Raw genomic sequence first — 24901 nt, 5'->3', positions numbered from 1 at the left:
TTTTAGGGTTCTTAGAGCAACAAGTAAAATCACAAATTTCACAAAGATTCCAAGCATAGCATAGCAAACTATTTATTTGATACCATAAGAGCTTCCCCTTGTCAAACAAACGATGAAGCACAAAATGAGCATGCTCATCTAAAGATTTTCACTCAACTAAACTAGTTGGTGTTTTAGCACGAGCACATATAGATCGAAGATGATCCAAGTGAACACTTTAAGTGGATCCATATCAATAGATTTTTAGCAAGCAAAGATGCAAGCAAATAGAAGGCACATGGAAACACAAACAAAAAGACATACGGGAAGAAGGACGAAGAAAAGGCAAAGGTTTTCGAAAATCGTTTTAGAACTGGGGGAGAGGAAAACAAGAGGCGAATGGCAAATAATGTAATGCGAGGGAGAAGAGTTTATGATGGGTACTTGGTATGTCTTGACTTGAGCGTAGATTTCCCCGACAACGGTGCCAGAAATCCTTCTTGCTACCTCTTGAGCATGCCTTGGTTTTCCCTTGAAGAGGAAAGGGTGATGCAGCAAAGTAGCGTAAGTATTTCCCTCAGTTTTTGAGAACCAAGGTATCAATCCAGTAGGAGACAACACGCAAGTCAGCTAGTACATGCACAAACAATCAAGAACCTTGCAATCAACGCGATAAAGGGGTTGTCAATCCCTTCATGGCCACTCCAGTGAATTTTTGCGAGGATGAGCCCCAAGATTGTCTGGCTTTTGCACTATCCTCATTTGCATGCATGTTTGATTAAGCTACACCGAGATTGGAGAGAAGTATATGGCATGTGAAATTCTAAATGAAATAAAATAAAATATGTTTATTGAGAGATATATATCTTGCTTATCAATAAATAAGAGAAAGGTATCATTATTGTTACAAGATACATTTCACACGTTCGTATTTTTTAGATTAATGTAAAATATAAAGACATAAGGGTGTTGGTTCATACTAAAAAAAGAAGAACAAAAACAATATCTTGGAGAAAAGAATTTCATGAGTGTAGTCCAAATTTATTTGTATGATTTTTACCTGTATTCCCATCCCTTTACATGTGTGTACGTCAAAATTTTCTTATCTGCCACGACTAGTGTGAAGCTCGCCTAATGAATGCATGTGTTCGAGACTACTTCTCTATTGAAAATCAACAATGTTTAGAAAGGGTGCACCCAATATTATATAACATTGACAAATAGTTTGTGTAAAATATATTTTGAAGGATAGTAATTTTCAGTTTGTATAAGAGTATTTTTAACGGATACTGCCTTTGGAGGCCGAGCTCCATGGAGCTCGGTTTTAAAATTCAAAATTCGTCAAATTATATATTTTCTACATTTTAAAAAATTCTGAAAACAAATACAGATATACATGGAGGCATTACACACATGTGTGTAAAATTTCAGGGCAATATATGTTGAAACGAGGGTGTTCAAAAAAGACAAATTTCGGGCTTTTTAACACATGATACTATTCATCCTCCAAGGCCATGAATTTGTCCTTTTTGTACAGGTCGCATTTCAACGTATTTCATCCTGAAATTTTACTTACATATACATAACATCCTTGTTTACTACCACAATATTTTTTTTAAAATTTTGAAACCAAAAACTTTGAATTTTAATTTTTTCAAAAAAAAAAGGCCTCCATGGAGGCCGAGAGCCATACGTCTGTTCTCGTAAATTTAAAGGTTAAAAATGCTACTTAATATATGGCCTTTGGCCTCCTCGCAAAAACATATATAATTACATTTCTCCTGGTTTTTTATTAATAAAATAACAATACAATTACTTATTGATGTGCTACAGAGGCATTTCACCAAGTGAAGGCCATGGCAGCGTTCGATCTTCGAAGCTATGATTTTCAGAATATGGAGTTACGTGTCCCTTTCCCATAACACATACATAAAGGATGTACTAGAAGAACGCCCGTGCGTTGCAATGGGGCCACATTAACTTTAAGAGTTTAATATTAATATTTTCATACATATCAAGTGAAATTGACGATGTTTTTTACCATCAAATCCCCACACACACACTCTCCCTCCCTCTTCCTCACTCTCTCCCCCCCTCTCCCTCTCTCTCTAACACACACACACATATCCATCTTATTGGGTACATGACGATAATCCATCTATTTCACACACACACACGCTAGTGCATAACAATATGGATTATGTGTATTATATTTGCCACCACAACTGAGAGAATTAATTTCATGTAAATCGGCCTGCCACAGCTCCAAGAATACGCGGAGGAGGTGGCCCGGGTCGGCGTCGGCGCCGTCCGGCGCGGGCCACGGGCCCGCTTCCAAGTGCGTTTGCGCGCAGGCTACCCACGCCGGGTCCTTAAAGTGCCGCTTCCATCGCACCAACTGCCAGGACCACGGCCATGGCCAGGGCCAGGGAAGCCACCCTTCTTCGCCCCCTTCACCGGCCGCTGCCAACGCGGTGCCGCGGCACCCGGCCTCGCCGTCCTCGTCCTCCGGCACCGTCGCGACCCAGTGACGAAGCCCAAGCATCGGCCTCGAAAATCAAGAACTCTCGACAAAGGAGAGGGAAGGGAAAATCATATACATATCATAAGAAAGGGAGTTTATTTACTGCTCTCTCGATGTATTGTTTCCTTTGTTTGGAGATTGATTACCATCCGTGAGTTAAGGTAAGGTTAATGTGTTTGAGGGATTTTTATGAAAATCAAATATTTGTTTTCTACTTAATGTGATTGAGTGATTTAAGGTAAGGTTAATTAATTTAGATCTGATCTTTAAAGATTGTTCGTGATTGATTCTACATTTTACTAAATAACTTGCACCAGTATGGAAAGTTCTGATTTGTTTAGATTTCTTTTGTTATGTGAGAGGGTGACGCGAAAATAAACCGATGAAGTGGGGGGAGGGGACAAAAAAATCTACGAAAAAACCAATGAAGGTGGGAGGAGGTACCAAAAAAAACCATGAGAGGTGGGACGAAAAAAACCTGAAAGCGAGACTACCAACTGCTCCATTAGGAGTAGAGAAAAGCGGAAACATATATTGCGTGTTCTTAGCAGTTTTTAATTTCATAACTACAAGTGTTCCTTTCCCAATATAAAATGGTCAACATGCGACTCGAAAGAAAAAATAGCATAACACTGATGCGTTTCTTTCCGGAATGAGGTAATTACACCGGTGGTACTTGAACTTGTCATGAATGTTCACTTTAGTGCCTGAACTTGAAAAATACATTGAACTGGTTCTAAAACTTGGCTAGCGCGTGCAAATATGATGCTAAACACCTATGTAGACATATAATGTGTTGACATGGCACCGTATTTGACTGATGTGGCTTGGGGTCCATGTGTAACGATGAAATATGATTATTTGAATGCTATATATGTATATATGACTAATGGGTCCCGCCTGTCAGTCTATAAAAAAAATGGAAACTAAAATTATGCTCGTTTGGAATCGAAACTACGATCTTGCTCTTTGATTATTCACCCGCCAACCAATACACCGAAGAGGCATCACTGCAAACTTTGGCCTCTCTTCCCTTATGTACTATAATAGCTTTTGGTGCTTAAATAGGCTGCATTCGGTGCCTATTTAGTACAGGTTAACTTTAAAAAATGTTAAAAGTCTGTAAATTATAATTCATAAAATAGAACTAGATTCAAATATTTGTGTGTTGTTAATAATTACCTCCTGATATAGAAATATTTGTGTGTCATTAATAATTACCTTATGGTATACAAATATTCATGTGCATGTATTAAAAAAAAGAAACAGGCCCCATATCATGCTGTGGGTTATAAATATTTTTGGTGCATAAATAATAACCTCAATGCACACAAATATTTACGTGGACACAGAGTAAATATATAGAGGTATGCAATAAAATAACTTACTAAAAATGTTCCTATAATTTTTAGAAATATTCACTTATTATTTAGAAAATAGTAGTTTAAATATAAGCCATGAGTGTTTAAAAATGTTTAGTAACTACAAACTTTTAAAATATACTATCATAGATTATATTTACGAATGTTCTTTAAATACATTTTTAAATGTTTAGTGAATACAATACACGAGGTAATTTTTAATAACACACAAATATTTGAATGTAAAGTTTATTATTATGAATATCATTTACAGACCTTTTACATTTCTTTTTAAAAAATAACATGCACTAAATGGGTCACTGGATGCAGCCCATTTAAGCACCACAAGCCTTTTTGTTTATCATTCATTAACTGTTTGGTGCAGTGGTCAGCATGTGCTCTTTTCAAACTGCAGGTCGTATGTTCGTCTCTGATCCGGCACTATTTTTAATTTCAATTTTCTTTTTGTTCTGACATACGGGACCACTAGTCATAGAGACATAAATATTATTAAAGTAATCTTGCTTCGCCACTACACGTGGCCCCATGACATGTCAGCAAATACGGGACCACATCAGCACACTATATGTCTATATATGAGATTGGCACCGTATTTGCACGAGTCAGCCAAGTTTTAAAACCAGTTCGGCGTATTTTTCAACTTTAGGCACTAAAGTGAACATCCATGGCAAGTTCAGACACCATGGGTGTATTTACCTCTTCCGGAATAGGAATAGGAGTACGAGGCGGAAACTAATTAACGGCGCCACGCGTATTAGTAACAGGATACTATAAACGAGAGCCGCCCGCTGGCTATAAAAGCGAGCCTAACCTGCCTCAGATCGTCAGAGTAGTTGGAGTTCAGTTGCTGCCTAGTTGCAAAATATGGGATGGTCGGAAGTCATAGGCAACGACGTCGCCACCGCCACACCGGCAGTGCGCAACCGTGTTGATAGACGGGATGAATGGGGCCAAAGAGCCACGGCCACCGGTGGCGACTCCTCAAAGTCTGCAATAGGGAGCCGCTTCGAGCGACTCGGCAAGATCGGTGAAGGGGGCTTCGGTGTCGTTTACCGGGCGAGAGACCGCCGCACCGGCGAGATAGTCGCTATCAAGTGCCTCCGCACAAACAAGTACGGCAACGATGACCGCGGCGACCGCTACCTCTCCGTCTTTGCGGGCGAGGTCAGCGCCTTGGAGAAGTGCAGCGGCCACCCGTCCATTGTGCAGCTGCGCGCCTCGGGCCAACACAACGGCGAGGCCTTCATCGCCATGGAGTTCGTCGGACAAACCCTCAGGTATGTTATGAAGCACGTCCGTTTCGGGAGGAGACACACCGAGATGGAGGTCTGCCTGATGATGAGGCAGCTCCTCACCGGCGTGGGGAGGATGAACCGTCTAGGTCTCAAGCATCGTGACCTTAAGCCGGGGAACGTGCTCGTCGACGACCGCAGGAACCTCAAGATCTGTGACCTTGGGCTATCATGCAACATGACCGATGGGCCGCCCTATTCAAACCACATTGGAACACGGGGTTACCGCGCACCAGAGCTCCTCCTAGGGTCCACGAATTACGACGAGCGCATCGACTCTTGGGCTCTTGTCGTCATGATGGCTGAACTACTTGCTGGTCACCACCCTTTCTATGGGAAGACCGACATGGACCACCTCAGTGCGATTTTGGACCTTCTTGGTACAGCAGACATCAAAGAGTGGCCGGGCTATGATGGTCGGCAGCTGCCCGGCGGATGGGCATTGCATAGCAGTTTGCGCTCCATGTTCCCATCTCCTGCCGATGCTAGGAGAAGATGCCGCCCCCAACTTTCAGAAGCTGGTTTTGAGGTCTTGAGCGGCCTTCTGCGATGCAACCCTGAAAAGAGACTCATGGCGAGGGGCGCGCTGCGGCATAGGTGGTTTAAAGAGACCAACTTCAGGGCTGCAAAGAGCTGATTGGTTAACTTGCACAATCCATAATGTAGCTGCCTGTGTGGAATTAATGTAGGAAGCCGATAACTGCCACACGTGTGGCGTGGAGGGCAACCCGCCCACACGCATCGTGTGGCATGGACGGGAACCGCCCCGCACGACCCCGTCCGCGCGCACAAAAGCGCGCCCGCACGTCCGGTGCGTGGCAACCCCGCCCGCACTGCCTCGTCCGGGCCAGACGAGCCGCTGCCCGCACGACCCAGCCGTTCCCGGCCTTCGATCCGTCTCGTCTGCGCCCTCGCCCCCCGCCTGTCGAACCCCGACCTCCGTCGCCGGCCATCTCTGGTTGCCATGGCAACCAGGGAGGATCTGTAGGGCGCTCCCACCGCAAACCACACCCCTTATCTCCCCCCACCCCATCCCACCCCCCCAATCCCCACTCCAACAACGCCCTTCAGAGACGACCAGCTAAAAGCAGGTGAATCTCCCGATCTCCCTACTGTTTCTCATCCTCCTTCTGGGCAGAAAATTGCAAAATTACCGACGAAGTTGGCAACTAGATCCATCCTACAGGGTTAAAACACTACATACGTTGTGTGACTTCGCAGTTGCCAAGCAGAATACACTAGATCTGCCATGTAGTACGCTAGAGATAACCGTGAGTTCTCAGTAGATTGATGCTCCTAGTTGGTGAATGAATGGATGTGCAGGAATCCATAAAAAGGGAGAGAGAATTGATAAATTTGGAATAATGGGGGGTGTGAAAATTAATTGCCATTGGTGTATAACGTCAGTTGCCACCTGTCATTGTCGTCAACTGCCACCATGTCAACTTATTGCTTGCCATCCTATTGTAGAGCCTGATGCCATCGAATCAAACGGATAGCTAGCACCAGATTTTAGAAAAGGATAGTGGATGTGCATGTCCTACTAGCCATGATATGTTGGTTGCCAACGCATGAAAATGTGATAGCACTGACGTGTTAACTTCTACATGCAAGCAGCACAATGATAAAAAAAATTGGATTGTTGATGCCTTCTTGTTCATCCAGTGATTGAGAGCACATCAGAACAGAAGCGAGACACGGAAAAGAATGAATCACGAAGATGGTGCAGATGATTGGGGTTCTCAAAGGCCAGAAACGCCGCCACCTTTCGATGCATCAGAGTACAGTCAGCTCATCTCTGCAGGGCCGTTGCTGCCGCTGCTAGAACAGTATGCAGGCGTAGGTACGATGCGTGCTAAAAAATGAAGAGAAACATTTGCCATCTTCGCGACGATGGACATGACATTCTACTTATGTCGTGCACTGTCATTTGTCTTGCAGGTTCTTATGACCAGAACACTCTTAGGGGGGCCCGTGGCAAGTGCAGTCACAAGGCGCTAACGCTGACAAATGTACGGGCAGCCAACTCCAACTAGCTAGTATGGCTAATCAAGGTAATGCAAAAACGAAAAAAGAGCACATAATGCTGTGGACATGAAAAATGAACATGAAAAAAAGATGGCAAAAGGACTCACGAGTTATCACGGGTGTAAAATGCAGAGCCTTCGTGCAGCACGTGGAATCGGGCAGCACCCATGTACCTGCCATCGACGTCGTACACAGGTGAGTCCATAAACATAGTGAAGATGCGGATGCTCAGTCAGCACAAGGAGCATAGTTGACAACTACAAAAATTGCCATGACTGGTCTTCTACGGTTGCCATGTATTAAAAACAACATTTGCCATCTCTGCACACCTGCAGTTGCCATGTAGGAAAAGCTGTAGTTGCCATTTCATGACAACTGCAATTGCCATCTAATAACAAACTGCGATTGCCCTACCGATGCAACTTCAGTTGCCATGCAAGCAAAAATGCATTTGCCACATAAGGGCAATTGCAGTTGCCGTGCTAGCACGAAATGCGTTTGCTGCGATTTGACCAACCACTACTATGATTGTAGGTTATTACGCTGGCGGTGACCCGGCAAACGTCTCCTGGCAAGCTTAGCAAATTCCTGGTGGATCACGTCATTATGGTGTAACAGACCACACACGATGGTCAAATACAGCACAACAAGGTAGAGGGAAAATATCTAAACCACAAAAAACAGCGCTACATTTGCTATTTGTAGTTATTTGTAGGCAAAACAATGGTTGCCATGTTTGCTGAACAGTAGGTGCCATGTCTGCACACCTACAGCTGCCATAAAAATGACCACCCACAGACTGACGGCTTGCTGTTTGTAAAAGATGTCATGGAAAATCACTCGAAGATGGTGTGATCCGTTGCGATCCACATGTTATCCAACACAAAATTCTTAATCTCGTACCTGTTTTTCCCTGTTACAGAACCTACAACTACAATGCACAGCGGCGCCGGCACATCTACTGCGGGGAGCTCTGAGCGCATGGAAGACGCGTTCCACCAGACAGCAGACAAACATGCCGCAAACAATTTCGAGTTAGAGTCGGGAATGGCAATCATTCCAGCAATGCCAGCAAGCACCCCTTTGAACACAAGCACTGGCAACTCTCAGGTAGATGGGACTGCCGCCCATACTGAAGTGAACGATGAAACTGACGACGACGCGCAAGGGGATGAAGATGGTGGGCAATCAGAGATCGTGGTGCCTCAGCCACCGTACATTGGGCAGAGATTTGAGTCATTCGAAGCAGCAAAGGAATACTACCAGACATATGCAAAGTTCCATGGGTTTGCGGTCAACACCGAGTACCGTAGGAAAATTAAGAAAACTAACGAGTACAGCAGAGGTGAGATGAGGTGCCACAAGGCACGCAGGAACAAGAAGGGAAAAGGCGATGCGCCTGTCGTTCCGGAACGAAAGAGAGGTATCATTCAGAAGACTGAGTGCCCTGTCCGGTGTAAGCTAAACGTAGATGGAGCACAGTGGGTGGTCAATGAGTATTTTGACGAGCACAACCACCAACTGATAAAGAAGTTCGACCTGGTGAAATTTCTGACCGCCCACAGAGGGTTCACCCCCGTCGAAAGGCAATTCGTAAAGCTGCTACATGATTGTAACGTCGGTCCATCGAGAATGGTGCAGATACTATCTCTCATCCACAGCAAAAAGGGGACTCTGAGTAGCATGCCGTACATACCAGCTGACGTCACAAACCTACGGGCAAGGTACCGTAGAGAGAGCAAGTTGGCAGACATAGAGGCCACAATTGCCTACTTCGATGAGAAAGCCAAAGAAGATGCAGATTTCTTCTACAGGATAAGGTTGGACGATGAGGACCGTGTCAGGAACATGTATTGGGTGGATGGTGCTGCAAGGAGAGCCTACAAACATTTCCGAAATTGCATTTCATTCGACGCGACGTACCTCACCAACATGTATAAGATGCCGTGCGCTCCATTCATAGGGATAAATAACCACAATCAGTCGTTGCAGTTCGGCTGCGGGCTCGTCCGGAACGAAGACACGGATGGGTACGTTTGGCTGTTCAAGAGCTTCTTGGAGTGCATGGATGGACTTGCTCCGATGAACATAATAACGGACCAAGATTTCAGCATGCGTGCAGGCATAGAGGAGGTCTTTCCGTTGGCAGTGCACAGGCACTGTAGGTGGCACATTATAAAGAAGGCTGAGGAGACGCTAGGACCGTTCTTTGCTGACCGTCCAGAGCTGCACAAGGCATTCGAACTGTGCGTGGACCACAGCTTGACGGTGGAGGAGTTTGAAAGGAGCTGGATGGCCATGACTGAAACACGTCAAGTCCAAGACAACGAGACTCTTGTAAGCCTATGGGAGAAGCAAATGTACTGGGTGCCGGCCTACTTCATGCAGTGCTTCTTCCCCTTTCTGCAGACTACGCAGCGCAGCGAGGGATTCAATGTTGTTTTGAAGCGGTACGTCAGTCCTGGCAACTCATTGCTACAGTTTGCCAAGCAGTACACAGCTTTGCAACAAAAAATTCTAGGATCTGAGCTGCAGCAAGAAGCGAACACCGCGCTAAAGCAGCCAAAATTGCTAACGTACTTACCGATGGAGAGGCAAATGAGCAAGATATACACCAACAAGATCTTTAACAAGTAAGTCAGTTGCGTTACAGTCTTATTTGTAGAAAAAGCATCAAGTCAGTATGTGCCTTATAGAGTGCGATGCAGTTGCCATGATTTTGCGGTTGCCATGTTTAATAAAGTACTGTTTGCCATGCTTACTCAGATGCAGTTGTCATATTCAATAGAAATTCTGTTTGTCATGCTTACCCGGATGCAGTTTCAATGTTCAATGAAATGCAGTTGCCATGTTTAATGCAATGTACTTCCACTGGACATGTTGGTGTGCAAATGCTAGTGTCAAATGGAAAATGTTATGTTGTTGCCATGTCTATTGAAATGCAATTGCCATGTTTACTAAAATGCAACTGCCATGTTTGCTGAAATGCAATTGCCATGTTTAATAAACTCTAGTTGCCATGTTTAACAAAATGCAGTTGCCATGTTTAAATAAGATGCATCTGCCATGTTTGTTGAAAATGCAGTTGCCATGTCTATTGTACTGCATTTGCCATGTATAGCGTACTGCATTTGCCATGTTCAACATACTATATTTGCCATGTTCAATGAATTACGTTTGCCATGTTCAAACAAAATGTATATCTATTTTCCATGACAACATAAGGTGCTACAAGAAAAAAGCCCATAATAGTTTAACAGAAAACACACAAAAAATGCAGATTCCAGGAAGAAATAAAGCGTGCCAGCATGTTCACGGCTTTCCAGGTGGACGAACGTACGTTCAAGGTGTGTTCTATTTTGGGCATGTCAGATTCAGAACCTGAAGACCCGGACAAAGGAAGGAACTACTTCGTCACAGCCTCGATAGGCGAAGGCGAGTTCTACTGCCAATGCTGCAAGTTCGAACGGGACGACATTGTGTGCTGTCACATACTAAAAGTAATGGAAGTGAACGCTGTGACACGGATGCCCCGACATTTCATAAGGCGGTGATGGACTTGGGACGCTGACGATGCGTTGGCGCCGCAAACAACACACGCAGTTCTGGCTGTGCATGACGAGAGACCAGAGTCAACCATGGAAGCCGTGAGTCACGTTGTGCTGACAAAGAACTATGCTGAGCTAATTAATGAAGCATGCAAGAGTGATGACACAGTGAGAGTCGCAGAAAAACACAGGAAAGCACTAAAAAGAGAGCTTGATGAGATCAAGAAGAGGAAAGCCGAGGAAGCCTTACACCGGTTCCCCCGCACATCAAGCGTGCCTTCATCCACGGGGCCGTCGTCTGAAAACTCGGAGATAGGATCTGGAACAGCAAGCACACAGACCCAGGTCAGGAACCCACCCCGTTCCATCACAAAGGGTCGTCCAAGAGAGATAAGGTACAAGTCGGGATTGGAGATCCAAGCAAAACACAAGAAAACGAAGAAAGGGGCGGCCAATCCATGAGCAAAAATTGTGGCGTTGTGGACATTTTGTTTTGTACCCTAGATGTTGAGAATTCTTTTTTAAAACAATTGGGGGAATAACTCTTCAGGGGCATCAGAAGTGCAAGGGAAAATTCATTGAATGGTTAAATGCAGTTGCCATGTTATGGATACTTAATCTGCCATGATGTATGCATTTAATTTGCCATGTTATGTGTAGTTAGTCTGCCATGATTTTTGATACTAAACATGCCATGCTAATTTATGCTAAATATGCCATGCTGTTTTGTACTGAATATGCCATGCTAGTTGTAGTGGATCTGCCATGTTAATTGTACTGGATCTGCCATCTTAGTTGTGCTGTAGTTGCCATGTTAATTATGCTGGAGCTGCCATGTTGTTTGTACTGTATCTGCCATGTTAGATGTACTGGACATATGCCATGGTATTCCTGATGACTCTGCATGGCATGTATTCACATGACAAAAACGACGCGGTTTACGGGCACGTAGTGTGTTGTGTGCAAGTGTATGGGAAACAAGTTGGAAAACAGCGTAACGTGCATAAACCCAAGCAAAAACGTTGTGGATGCATGATCAACCTACCCCCGTGCAGTTACCGATGAAAATGAAGAAGCAAAACAGCCAAAAATGTAAAACGACAATGACTTCCACTACCCATGTCTGATGAACTACATTTTGCCATCGTTTTTAAAACATCGTAGACGCGTTCAAAGCATCAAATCGGTGCTAGAAACGATGAAACCATTGTAATAATTACGCCTAAAAGTAGGTTCACGTCCACACATATATTACATGAAACTATTCAAATGTCACTCGCACACCACCACTACATAGTAGCCTACGCGGGGTTGTAGCCACAACATAGCACACAAACATAGTTTTCAACGATAAACAACGAGATAATACCTTACATTCCTCGGCAACAGAATGTAAGGTGTGCGTCCGGTCTGTAACGCCACGTGATCACTTGTACTTCTTGGTGACTTTCTTGACAACTTCCTGCACAAACTCGCGTGCTCCCGACCGCTTGTTGAAATCTTCATTCGTCAACCAGTTCCATGTGTGGATTTTCCGGAGCTCAACGACCGTTGCAGCTGTGATAGCGGGTACAATTCTGCCTTCCCACTTCGCAAGGTACTCCAGCGCGTGAAAGCCACAGTCCGTCCTGCACGAGGAAAAGAGTAACGTGACCACGCAAAGAGCTCAGACGTAACAAAAGACAGACTTCAATTTCAGATCTAACAAACAAAACAGGAATTGGATTGATGTAAAATGGCAGACGAAAAGGGAGGAAGGAATTACGTGTTCCCTTGCTTTGTAGTCGCCACATACTCAGTCGGGAAATGACTGATCTGGACCTTTGAGTGTTCATAGTGACGGTGCCATGTCTCTTTGAGGTTCTTAATGAAGAATTCAGCATGCGTGGTGAGGTCTGCATCATCTTCCGAACGGATTGAATCAAGCACCTCAACACGTTGGTTCTTCAGGTCAAGACAGATCACGTAGTGGTGACCACACTTGTCGTGTGGGTCATGTGGTGAAAGCTCCTGGAACATGGGGAACATGACCTGCATTTAAAAAAGTGAGAAAAATGAGAATCAGCGTTCGCATAAAGAACAACAGAGGGACAAAGGAATTAGAATCACGTAGAAAAACTCTGGTTATGGGTGGGGGTAGTTGAAATAAAGTTGCCGTCCATGTGTGAACAAAACTATGCCATGTATTTTACTGTCAAGTTGCCACATAGTTTGCGCGGCATGCAAAAATCAAATAAGTCAGTGTGCACGGCAGCTGTTGCCACATGAAAACAACTGCCACGTAAAACACAACTGCAGATGATGGCAACAAAAAGCACACCTTGTGAAAAAAAAGTGCAGACATTAAAGGAGTACTCACATATTTCTTCATTGTGAGCTTGAAATCACCGTGTTGGGCAAAGTTCTTCCTCAGGATTTTGTGGTGGAAGTCACCGTCCCATATTTTGCAGGTCACACTGTAATGCATGATTGTCTTGTCGGCGCACACATCGGTGTGGTTGTTGATGTAGTCAATCCCGCATGCAACTACATTCGTCGACATTTTGCCGTTTGGCCTCACGGACTCAGCAAGATCACCAAGGTCGACGTACGTCGCTCCGCATTGAATGACTTTGGTTCTGTCCAAACATGAGCTGTATGAAAACAATATAACATGGAAGGATCATGCGTACTAAGTAAAAAAAAATTTATGAAAGAACTAAAACAATATAACATAGAAAGTACGAAGGATGTGAATGGTAAAAAAGGAGCAAAGCAAAATGAGATGTTATGGGCTGTGGTCGTTTATGCTTCCAGCTCCTTCATGTGCTTGCCGCTGGACCTCGCATTTCCAAACCGCTTGATGATATCGTACAGCTGGGTCTGTTCTTTAGTGGCCCTGAATTCGGGCTCGTAGTCTTCCGCGGGAGGTGGGTGCACTACGCTCTGCTGCCTCACAGAACCAGGAGTGGCACTCCTAATGGTATCCTCAGATACCGTGTCTGCAGGCACGTTGGAACTTGATTGCCCTTGCCCTCGTGAGGACTTCCTCTGCAATGCTGCCTCCTCAAGCATGCGATAAGTTTCTTCAAGAGACGGTGAAATCTCCTCGATGGTGGCTGCAGTGATAAAAAAAGTGGGTTAGGATACCTAGGAAATCAAAAGCAGATGGATTGTGAGAAAAGATGGGGTGCATGATGTGAGTTGTAGGTAGGAAAAAGTGGGGCAGTTGCCATGTGTGGTCTAGCTGTAGTGACCATGTCATAGCAACTACAGTTGCCATGTAGTTGGAATGTAGTTGCCATCTAGTTGGAATGTAGTTGCCATGTCACAGCAACTACAGTTGCCATGTTGTGTCAACTGCACTTGCCATGTGATTGCTTTATGAAAAAATGCAGCATGGAAACAAAAAAAATGCAGGTGACATGGTGTTGAATCAATTCCAGTTGCCATGTGTGATGCACTGTGTTTGCCATGTTACGGAGACTACGGTTGCCATATTGAATCAACTTCAGTTGCCACATGGTTGCGCAAATGTAAAATGCAGCATGGTAGAAAAAAAGTAGGTGACACGGTGCATCAAATCCAGTTGCCATGTCATCGCATGTCAGTTGCCATCACAAGTGAGAACCCCCCAAAACAAAAAATATGATTGGGACAACAGTGAAACTACACAGACGTGTGCAAGAAAAATCATATGGACATGGCAAGTGTACCTGCCACAATCGGCTCTGCGAACTTGACAGCCTTCCTGCCCTCGACCATTGGCTGCGCCATCATTGCAGGCATGCCTCCTGGGAATGCAAAGGCAACTGGCATAGGATCTTGCACAACCGGTTGATCTTGACTGATGCCAAGGTTGAAACTCGGTGGGGTAAAGGCCATTGGGTGCCTCTCATTCCTGCTGGCCGGACCACGAACGACTTGCGGGGCAGAATCCAAGGGTGAAAGATCAACAAACTTATCTGAATCGGCCGCTGCAGAATGATCGTCCTTATTTGCAGGGCGGGGCGTGTTGTCAGTGGTATCAACCGTAGCTTTCATGACAATCTTCTTGTTTGGGCTATAGGGGACACCGACGTTGACTGGGAGCCTGGAAGTGCGCAGATTTATGCTGGGGATTTCCACTACAGGAAAAGGCGCAGTCTGCTCCGGGTGTTCACCTGCGTCGCTCGTGCCCGGCTTGACACCTGCATCAGTTGTGCTCCGGTCTTCAGGTTTCTCCGTCACATTGCTTTTGGCAGGTGGCGGGAATAGTGTGGACGCAGGAACAAAACAAGACTCGTCTCTCCTGCTCCTGCCTACTGTTGGTGCATTCGGTATGTCTGTTGGTTGCTTGCGGGGGCTACGACGCCTAGGTGGTAGACCAACACGCGAAACAGTCGCCTTAGCAGTATCTGCACCGCCAGGAGCTGGAGCTGTTGTGCCAGGACTCTCACCTGTAGATGGCATGTCCTTGTGAACTGCCGCCTCGACCGCTTCTGTCGTGGACACAGGAGTGCCACCGTGCACGCGCTTGGAGTCAGTGTGAGATGAGCAGGAATCTTCCTTGCCTAGGTTCGTCTTGGGAGTGTCCACTTCAACGCTTGCTGATGGGGTGGCATGACTCACAGCAGCATCCTTCATTGCCAGAAGGGTTGGCAGTATTTCAACTGTCCTGGCAGATACCGACTCGTCACTCCCCAATGTACGGATGCCTGTTGTTGTAGGCTGCACATCTGCAGCCGGCGGAGATGGTCTGCCACTTGCATCAGAGTTGGTGGGAGCGGTCAACGGTGCAGCAGCAGTATTGTCGACTGGTGCCTCCTGTACATCTGAGTTGCCCCCTGTTGACAACTTTGAATGCATGCGTTCGAGCGGGTCCTTACTGATATGCTTGGACCCACGCGTAGTAGTCTTCTTCACCCTGCAAAAAAAATGAAGCGCATGAAAAAGGTATTTAAAAATGAAACAAAATTATGTTTGCCTTGGTAGAAATCTTAAGAAAATGGAAAAACAGGTGGAAAAGCTGGCAGTTGCCATGTAAGGGGAACGTCAGTTGCCATGTGTCATAACTAGCAGTTGCCATGTTAGCAACCTTGAAAGAATGATAAAAATGTCTGATCTGCCATGAATGCAATTTCAAACCTAGTCGTGGGATGAGCTCACAAGACAACGGTAAAAAGATGGCAGTTGCCATAAGGTACATTAAAGTTACCATTTGGCCTACATTCCACTTGCCATGTGAAAAACAAAAATAGAAGTTGCCACACGTTTAGAAAGTAAATAAAATATCATTTGGTAAAACAGCGGTTGCCACGTGGGGGGGGGGGGGGGCGATGACAGAAGACAATGTGACAAGCTAAATGAATGCATTGGAAAATCAAAAAATATAGCGCTATGTCAATGAAAGCGGATGAAGAAACCTACTTCCTGACTGTCTTCCTCAGGTCTGGCAACACGACAGGATCCCCGGTGTTGGTTGTCGTCGTGCGAGGAGATGTCCTGGTGGAAGTGGTATCACCGGCAATGGGGGCACCTTTGTTCAACCGAGCAGAAACACGGGTTGGCGTTGGCACCTGTTTCTTCGTAATTGCTCGTCTACCAGCTGTCGGCTCGCTGCACGTATGAGATGGAGGTCAAAAAAAGAGGTGGCAATTGTCAGTCAGCAATCTCGTTGCCGCGTTTGACAGAACACAAGTGCGAAAAAGAGGATGAGTCTGTTCGAAGAAAATAGACAAAGCAAAAAGCTAAGATGAAAGTCGAACCTCTTCCTGGCAGCTACAGGGTCGGTCCTAGACCTCTTGCCAGCAGAAACTTGCCCAGCACCCTCTGGAGCCATCCCCCTCTTTGATGGCAAAACCCCTTCGCCTCTCACAGCCGTGTGTTGTTTGACTTTATCCGGTTGGGGGACATCTGTTGCATCCTTGCCCTTGTTACCAACTGCGCGAACTTCAGCGTGTTCATCATCATCGGTGTCCTCTTGCACATTATCCATGACATCATCGTCATCCTTGCTGAGACCAGCGTCTCCACCTAGTTCATCTTGTGTGTCAGCGGGCTCCTAGGAACTGTTGTAGTCATACCGGCCACGGCAACCGGTTGGCCGGTGTGTACGTTCTGGGACGAATGAAGTGAATTGCCTCGCAACCGCGTCGCCATCAGAGCCACTGAGGGACGTCCACCCCTCAACCAACTTCCCGAGCAAGCCAGTCATTCCAGATGCAAACTGCCCTATTAGCTGCTCAACAGGTGCCCTCGCCTGTACACAAAACAAAGAGGCATCAATGACAACCCCGTATTGCAATCACTTGCACGATATCGAAAAATACTCCACGGCAAACCATATATGTAGATCTTTTGATTACCTCTGAAGGACAAGACGGAGCTGAGTGAACGTCCATCCACTTTTCAAAGTTTTGAGGCCCCCAAACACGCTGTAGTCTATAGAATGCTTGGCCATCAGCTGGGGAGAAAGAAAAAAAGTAGCAACGATATAAGAGAGAGAATGATGAACACTGACTAGCAGTTCATGTGTTACAAAAAAAAGCAAAACTAACCTACAGTTTACCATATTTGCTATCAGTTACCCTGTCTGCAGCAAGCACCGCCTTGACAGCATCGATAGTCCACACAGAAACAGCAAACTTGTGCGCAGGCGGCGGGCCTCCTGTCCCAGTGAAGTCCATGGTGGACAGATCAAGGCACACTAGTAGAAAACAGGGCTATGGTCCAGGCCGGCTCAGCCCATTAGTCCCGGTTCAGTCTAGAACCGGGACTAATGTGAGCATTGGTCCCGGTTCGTGCGGCTAAGGCATTAGTCCCGGTTCACTCGGGCCCTTTAGTCCCGGTTTAAGACATGAACCGGGACTAAAGGGTGCGATGACCTTTAGTCCCGGTTCGTGCCTCAAACCGGGACTAAAGATTAGACCTTTAGTCCCGGTTTGAGGCACGAACCGGGACTAATGGGGTTGAGACCTTTAGTCCCGGTTCGTGCCACGAACCGGTACTAAAGGTCCCATTTTCAAACTCTACTCCCCCCTGGATCGCCTTTTTAGTTTTAAAAAAAAGAAAATAATGGAAATGTCAAAAAAATAAAAGAAAATAAGTTTCTCATGTGATATGTGGTCTAGTCGTTGGGAAAATTTGCAAATGTGAATTTTGACTTTATTTGCAAAATCTCTCTAAAATTTGTAAAAATGGGCATAACTTTTGCATACTAACTCGGATGAAAAAGTTTTTTATATGAAAAATCATCTACTCGAAAAGTTACATCCAAATTTAACCGGGGGGAACCCCGCTAAACATTTTCAAAATCCTCAAAAACCTAATAGAAAAAAAGTTACGGGGCTTTTAAGATCTAGAGTGGAAAAAATTGAAAAATATTCAAACAGTGGGCAAACTATGGTCAAACAATGGTCAAACTAATTATTCTAGAATATTAGTGTTACTAAATAATTATTTTAGTTATTTCAATTTGGGTCAAATCTGGTCAAACTGTGGTCAAACTGTGGTCAAACTAATTATTCAAGAAATATTAGTGTTACTAAATAATTATTGTTTTTTAAAACAATAGTTTCAAACTCAAACAGTGAAATGTGTCACTTCATGCTCAAGCAAAATTCCTGAAGGTTAATAGGATTGACATCTTACTATTGTCAGGTAAACAACAAGTGCAGACTTGGAGCGAGGGAGAATAGAACCCGGAAGTTAAGCGTGCTTAGGCTGGGGGAGTGGGAGGATGGGTGACCGTTCGGGAAGTTAGATGATTTGGAATGATGAGGGGTGGTTAGAGGATAAATTGAGAAGTGATGAGGGGTGGTGATTACAGACTAGAGGTTAAAATAATTCAGAAGTTTGAAAAAAAAAATTTCAAAAAAAATTTTCAAAAAAAAAACATAAAATTTCCTTTAGTCTCGGTTGGTGTTACCAACCGGGACTAAAGGTGGAGCTCCACGTGGCCGCGCCCTTTAGTCCCGATTCTGGATTGAACCGGGACTAAAGGGTCAGGGCATTAGTACCGACACTTTAGTCCCGGTTCAGGAACCAAGACTAAAGGCCCTTACAAACCGGGACTATAGGCCCTTTTTCTACCAGTGGCAGTCGACGTACATGAGCTGATGTACAACAATTTTAAAAAGAAAGAAAAATCAGTTGCGGTCATGGTATTTTGCGACAAATAACAGGATAAAATATATGGTATTTTACGAAGAATATGCCATCTGCATGTGCTAGTTGCCATCATAGTATGATGGCAGTTGCCATGTTGTCATGTTGGCAGTTGCCATCACAGTATGATGGCAGTTGCCATATAGTCATGATGGCAGTTGCCACATAATCAACATGGCAGTTGCCATCTTGTTATGATCATGTTGACATGCATGAATAAAGATGTGTTAAAAAATAGTGTTCACATAAAGGACCGGTAAAAAAATACCATTAAATGCAGTCGACAACCCTTCTGGTACACCTTGCTTGCAAATGCATCATGCAGGAAGTCGGCAATGAACTTACACCAGTTCATGTTCTTCACATCTTTCAGTTTCGCCTGCACCGCATAAAATTCAGGACAAGGAGTTGCCGCGTCAGAATTCCAATGGAAAAAACAACAAAAAAACTGTCAGTGACTAGCTTGCACATGACATCGGAGCAAAAAAATTGAAGGAAAAATAATGTAGTAAAGATAGATCATTCACCAGGATGGGGAAGCATTTGTTGCTTGGGCGAAGAGAAGTGGTCGGCGCGAAAACGGCTGAGATGAGGTACATGAGTAGCTTCATCTTGAAAACATCTCCGTGCGTCGTCATGGCCTCCAACGAATCTTCCACTGCAGTCGTGTTCGGCATGGATTCCAACCCAGGAAACAAACGGGGGAACAGCGCTTCCTCGATCTCGTTGTTGACCTCGTACGGGACTTTGATATGTCCACGGGGCACACCCAACGTGCAGAACACGGATTCCTCATTCAGCGGTAGTCTTCCGTGTCCCGGAATCACGAATTCTCTGGAAGCGGGGTCGTAGATCTCACCAAGCCAATCGCATACAGGGTTGACAAGGTTCGTGCACCAGACAACCATCATAGACTGCATACCCATCTCAGCAGCAGCCCCCTTTTGATTGTCGCTAAATTTGTTAGTCAACGCAGTCAGTCGTTCTTGGGAGGCTCTGTTGCGAATACGTTTCTTCTTCTGCAAAAAAACAGACATAAAGTGATCAGTTGTTGCCATGTTTTTACAAACAAAAACAGGATATCAGTTGTTGCCGCATTTTGCAATGTAATGAAATTTTAGTTTGTGCCAGACGATTGCGGGCTCAAAGGTGTCAACCATTAACATACATCAGGAAGAAGGGGTGTGTGTGTGTGAACATTTACCTCATCACCCTCTTTTCTCCGCCCAGTTGCCCGATTACGCTGTGGTGGATCCATGAAATCATCATCATCGTTTTGACGATCGCCATGAGCCATTCTGCTGAGATGGGAACATACCAAATTGTCATGGTGGAAAATGTAAATGCAAGGGGGTCAGCAAAAACACTTGCCGCATGCAACGCATACGTATGGCATCTGAAACATTTGATATGCAAATTCGGTTGCCACATTGTGCAGACAGTTTGCCACACTGTCTTATATGCAGAAATGGCAGCAGGCAGTCTGTTCACACTCTATTTGCCACACTGTCTTATATGCAGAATGGCAACAGGCAGTGTGTTCATACTCTATTTGCCATATGAATATACTACCTAGATGGCAACAAGCACACTTTAAGTGCGCAGTGGTTGCCATCCAGTGCACTTGGCTCTTGAATGCCCACTGACTACCGATTGTGGTAACTGTCACACCGTGGTTGCTGTCACATAACATTCAGAAAACACACTGGCCGCAATGGCACTTGGCTCTTGAATGCCCACTGACTACCAATTGTGGCAACTGTCACACCGTGGTTGCTGTCACATAACATTCAGAAAACACACTACCGCAATGAAAATAGAATGGTTGTGGCACCTAAGACAGGAATTCAGCAATCTTAGTTGCCAAACAGAAAAAGAGCGTGTGTTTGGTAAATATCACATTAGTTTAGCAGAATTAGTTGCCACATGGAAGAGCGTGTGTGTGGCAAGTATCGCATTACTTCAGCAAAATTAGTTGCCATGTGCGAAAGCTAACATGTGGCAACTAACACAGTCGTTTTCAGTAATTTGTTGCCGCAAGGGGAAACACGTTTGTGGCAACTATCAAATATGTTCAGGGAGTAAGTGGTCGCGCAATCATGATAGTTAATGTAACTATCAAGTTCGCCTCATTCTGCATTTTCAAAAACCAAACTAACTAGATCTAGGGTTCAATGGCAACTACTTCGACTTCAAATTCACCCTCGAAATTCTCCCACGAACTCACTGCAAAACACAAAATCAAACCAACGCACATAAAAAACTACCCGGAAGACACCTGCTCAATCCATATGCAAAAACTAGTGCGTGCCTCCGAACAAGCAGAACCACGCCGACGATGCCGCCACCGCGGCCGCGACGAAACTGGCCAATGCAACCAAAAACGTCTAGCAGACGACTTCGGCGCCGGCGGGAATGCCGACGCATCGACGAATCGCCTGAATCTCTACAAATCTCGATCGAGGAATCGAACAGGGAGGGAAGGGGAGGAAATGCAGAAAGGGATTGCGAGGGGTGCATCGAGCAGTACCTTCAACCCGCAGGCGCTCCGGCGAGCCGCTCCGTTCCGGCGAGCACCACCGACGGTCCCGAGTACCGTCGATTCTTCCGCCTTCACTGTCGCCTTCTCCCCTCTCCTTCTCCTTCGATAGTTGGAAATGCGAGTGGGTTCTGCCAGTAACTGCGGTGCAGAAGAGTAAATGGGAGCGTGAGGGGGAGGGGGCAGAGGCGTGCGACGTCAACCGCAGTCGAAGCGTGGCGTGCGGGCGCATTGCAGTTCCACCGCATGACTCAGATGGCAACCGCTGACCGCGGGGTGGCAACCAACGTGCGGGCGAACCTACTCGCACACCGCACACGCGCCTCATCCTACGTGGCACAAAAAACCACCTGGTTTGTTCCAAGATTCGTGCACACACCTGCCAACGGTGATGCTTGCGTGTGGTCGGGGTGGTGAATGCCCACACGTGTGGGCGTTAACATTTCCGTTAATGTATGCGGAGCCAGATAGTCGTAATTCACCTCATATGTAAGTTTGAAATGTATGGGCCTACCCACATATCAGTTTCTTGGAAAAATAATTAGCATGAGTGGATTTCCACCAACGTCTTTGTTTGCCCGCTACTGTCCCTCCTGCGTCAGCCTAACCATCAGTACTGTCGCTCATGCTCGATGAAATTGTCGTGTGTCGCCTTGTCAAATAATGCTTGTGTGATGGGCCCCTCCTATGCCGAGCCACTGGCACCCATCAACCTCCACCTCGGAGTTGTACACCCGACCTTCTTTTTCGACGAAATCAAATGCCATGAATCACGTTTCTAGGCGACTGACCATCAACAAATGGAAATGTATGCATCATATATGAATAAAGTTAGCAAATGAGCATGGCGTCTCCCACATGATAGTACTAGAATTTTGGTTTGCACCGAGTATGACCCAGAATATGTTCAAACTACGGCGATGCACACATGGATATTTCTTTAGAATAATAAATGACAACCATGTTTCTACTAGATGCTACTGGGCTGCACAATCCTCCTAACATCTTATACCACTTAAAGTACGTACCTGCATATGGTCCACTCTACAAACTCTTGCAGTTTATCTCCAGTTCGACCTGAGCGAGACGATCTTCTGCTTCTTTGAGGCCACTGGGCAGGCTGACCCCCAAGATTTTATGTATGAAGTCTCACACCCTTCAACTAGTAAACTGCTGTCAAGCTAGCACCCAAACAACCATAGTATACCTTGGCTCAATCACCATTATGACCATCCACCCCATCATCCTTTTCGTTCACCCGTATCCAGGTCATCGGTTCGCTTTCATCGCCCTTCTTGCTGTGAATTTCGGCATCCCCTTTGTCCCCATCGATACTCATGGTGATAGTGAGCACGACACGCTCGCCACCTTGGCGGCGAAGCTAGGGGACAATGTTGGGGAACGTAGTAATTTCAAAAAAATTCCTACGCACACGCAAGATCATGGTGATGCATAGCACCGAGAGAGGAGAGTGTTGTCTACGTACCCTCGTAGGCCGAAGCGGAAGCGTTGACGCAACGTAGAGGAAGTAGTCGTACGTCTTCCCGATCCGACCGATCCAAGAACCGAAACTACGGCACCTCCGAGTTTTAGCACACGTTCAACTCGATGACGATCCCCGGACTCTGATCCAGCAAAGTATCGGGGAAGAGTTTCGTCAGCATGACGGCGTGGTGACGATCTTGATGTTCTACCATCGCAGGGCTTCGACTAAGCACCGCTACAATATGACCGAGGTGGAATATGGTGGAGGGGGGCACTGCACATGGCTAAGGAACGATCACGAAGATCAACTTGTGTGTCTAGAGGTGCCCCCTGCCCCCGTATATAAAGGAGCGAGGGGGGGTGCGGCCGGCCAGGAGGAGGGCACGCCAAGAGGAGTCCTACTCCCACCGAGAGTAGGATTCCCCCTTTCCTAGTTGGAATAGGATTCAGGAGGGGGAAAGAGGAGAGAGAGAAGGAAGGGGGGGGGGCGCCGCCCCCCTCTCCTTGTCCTATTTGGACTATGGGGGGAGGGGCGCGTGGCCCAGCCCTGGCCACCTCTCCTCTCTTCCACTAAATCCCACTAAGGCCCATTTACCTCCCGGGGGGTTCTGGTAACCTCCCGGTACTCTGGTAAAATCCTGATTTCACCCGGAACACTTCCGATATCCAAATATAGGCTTCCAATATATCAATCTTTATGTCTCGACCATTTCGAGACTCCTCGTCATGTCTGTGATCACATTCGGGACTCCGAACAAACTTTGGTACATCAAAATATATAAACTCATAATAACTGTCATTGTAACGTTAAGCGTGCGGACCCTACGGGTTCGAGAACAATGTAGACATGACCGAGACACGTCTCCGGTCAATAACCAATAGCGGAACCTGGATGCTCATATTGGCTCCTACATATTCTACGAAGATCTTTATCGGTCAGACCGCATAACAACATACGTTGTTCCCTTTGTCATCGGTATGTTACTTGCCTGAGATTCGATCGTCGGTATCTCAATACCTAGTTCAATCTCGTTACCATCAAGTCTCTTTACTCGTTCCGTAATACATCATTCCGCAACTAACTTATTAGTTGCATTGCTTGCAAGGCTTAAGTGATGTGCATTACCGAGAGGGCCCAGAGATACCTCTCCGACAATCGGAGTGACAAATCCTAATCTTGAAATACGCCAACCCAACATGTACCTTTGGAGACACCTGTAGAGTACCTTTATAATCACCTAGTTACGTTGTGACGTTTGGTAGCACACAAAGTGTTCCTCCGATAAACGGGAGTTGCATAATCTCATAGTCATAGGAACATGTATAAGTCATGAAGAAAGCAATAGCAACATACTAAACGATCGGGTGCTAAGCTAATGGAATGGGTCATGTCAATCACATCATTCTCCTAATGATGTGATCCCTTTAATCAAATGACAACACATATCTATGGTTAGGAAACATAACCATCTTTGATTAACGAGCTAGTCAAGTAGAGGCATACTAGTGACGTTTAGTTTTTCTATGTATTCACACAAGTATTATGTTTCCGGTTAATACAATTCTAGCATGAATAATAAACAATCTATCATGATATAAGGAAATAAATAATAACTTTATTATTGCCTCTAGGGCATATTTCCTTCAGTCTCCCACTTGCACTAGAGTCAATAATCTAGATTACACAGTAATGGTTCTAACACCCATGGAGCCTTGGTGATGATCATGTTTTGCTCGTGGAAGGGGATTAGTCAACGGGTCTGCTATATTCAGATCCGTATGTATCTTGCAAATCTCTATGTCTCCCACCTGGACTAGATCCTGGATGGAATTGAAGCGTCTCTTGATGTGGCTGGTTCTCTTGTGAAATCTGGATTCCTTTGCCAAGGCAATTGCACCAGTATTGTCACAAAAGATTTTCATTAGACCCGATGCACTAGGTATGACACCTAGATCGGATATGAACTCCTTCATCCAGACTCCTTCGTTTGCTGCTT

General features: G+C 45.5%; 2 protein-coding genes, 1 long non-coding RNA gene and 1 pseudogene across 3 annotated transcripts; 3 read left to right on the top strand and 1 right to left on the bottom strand.

Annotated features, from left to right (window-relative positions):
• Window positions 1-4749: 4749 nt before the first annotated feature.
• Window positions 4750-5814, top strand: LOC125547640 (putative cyclin-dependent kinase F-2). Its single transcript, XM_048711453.2, has one exon. The coding sequence runs from the start codon at window positions 4750-4752 to the stop codon at window positions 5812-5814; it is 1065 nt and encodes a 354-aa protein (XP_048567410.1).
• Window positions 5815-6831: 1017 nt separating this feature from the next.
• Window positions 6832-7468, top strand: LOC125542390 (uncharacterized). The gene is made up of 3 exons (XR_007297907.2): window positions 6832-7020; window positions 7119-7231; window positions 7338-7468. It is a non-coding gene; the product is annotated as an uncharacterized LOC125542390 (long non-coding RNA).
• A 1269-nt stretch (window positions 7469-8737) lies between these two features.
• Window positions 8738-11319, top strand: LOC125546481 (protein FAR1-RELATED SEQUENCE 5-like; annotated as a pseudogene).
• An 860-nt stretch (window positions 11320-12179) lies between these two features.
• LOC125546483 (uncharacterized) lies at window positions 12180-13295 on the bottom strand. The gene is made up of 3 exons (XM_048710735.2): window positions 13113-13295; window positions 12519-12784; window positions 12180-12381 (listed from the first exon to the last, which is right to left on the bottom strand). Exons 1-3 carry the CDS (start codon window positions 13293-13295, stop codon window positions 12180-12182), a joined length of 651 nt encoding a protein of 216 aa, XP_048566692.2.
• Between the last annotated feature and the right edge of the window lie 11606 nt (window positions 13296-24901).

Source organism: Triticum urartu, chromosome 3A (genome assembly GCF_056163025.1).
Source record: "Triticum urartu cultivar PI428250 chromosome 3A, HENAU_Tu73, whole genome shotgun sequence".
Classification (NCBI taxonomy): Eukaryota; Viridiplantae; Streptophyta; class Magnoliopsida; order Poales; family Poaceae; genus Triticum; species Triticum urartu.
Note: the sequence above shows the minus strand (reverse complement) of the source record. Positions and strands in the feature narration are given on the sequence as shown.

What these genes read in the sequence shown, in the direction of transcription:
- LOC125546483 (XM_048710735.2), bottom strand. Translation starts at nt 13,295, where the DNA reads ATGTCGACGAATGTAGTTGCATGCGGGATTGACTACATCAACAACCAC. An exon ending in AGCTCACAATGAAGAAATAT is followed by an intron (nt 12,785 to 13,112) that starts GTGAGTACTCCT and finishes TTTTAAATGCAG; the next exon opens with GTCATGTTCCCCATGTTCCA. An exon ending in ACTACAAAGCAAGGGAACAC is followed by an intron (nt 12,382 to 12,518) that starts GTAATTCCTTCC and finishes TTCCTCGTGCAG; the next exon opens with GACGGACTGTGGCTTTCACG.
- LOC125547640 (XM_048711453.2), top strand. Translation starts at nt 4,750, where the DNA reads ATGGGATGGTCGGAAGTCATAGGCAACGACGTCGCCACCGCCACACCG.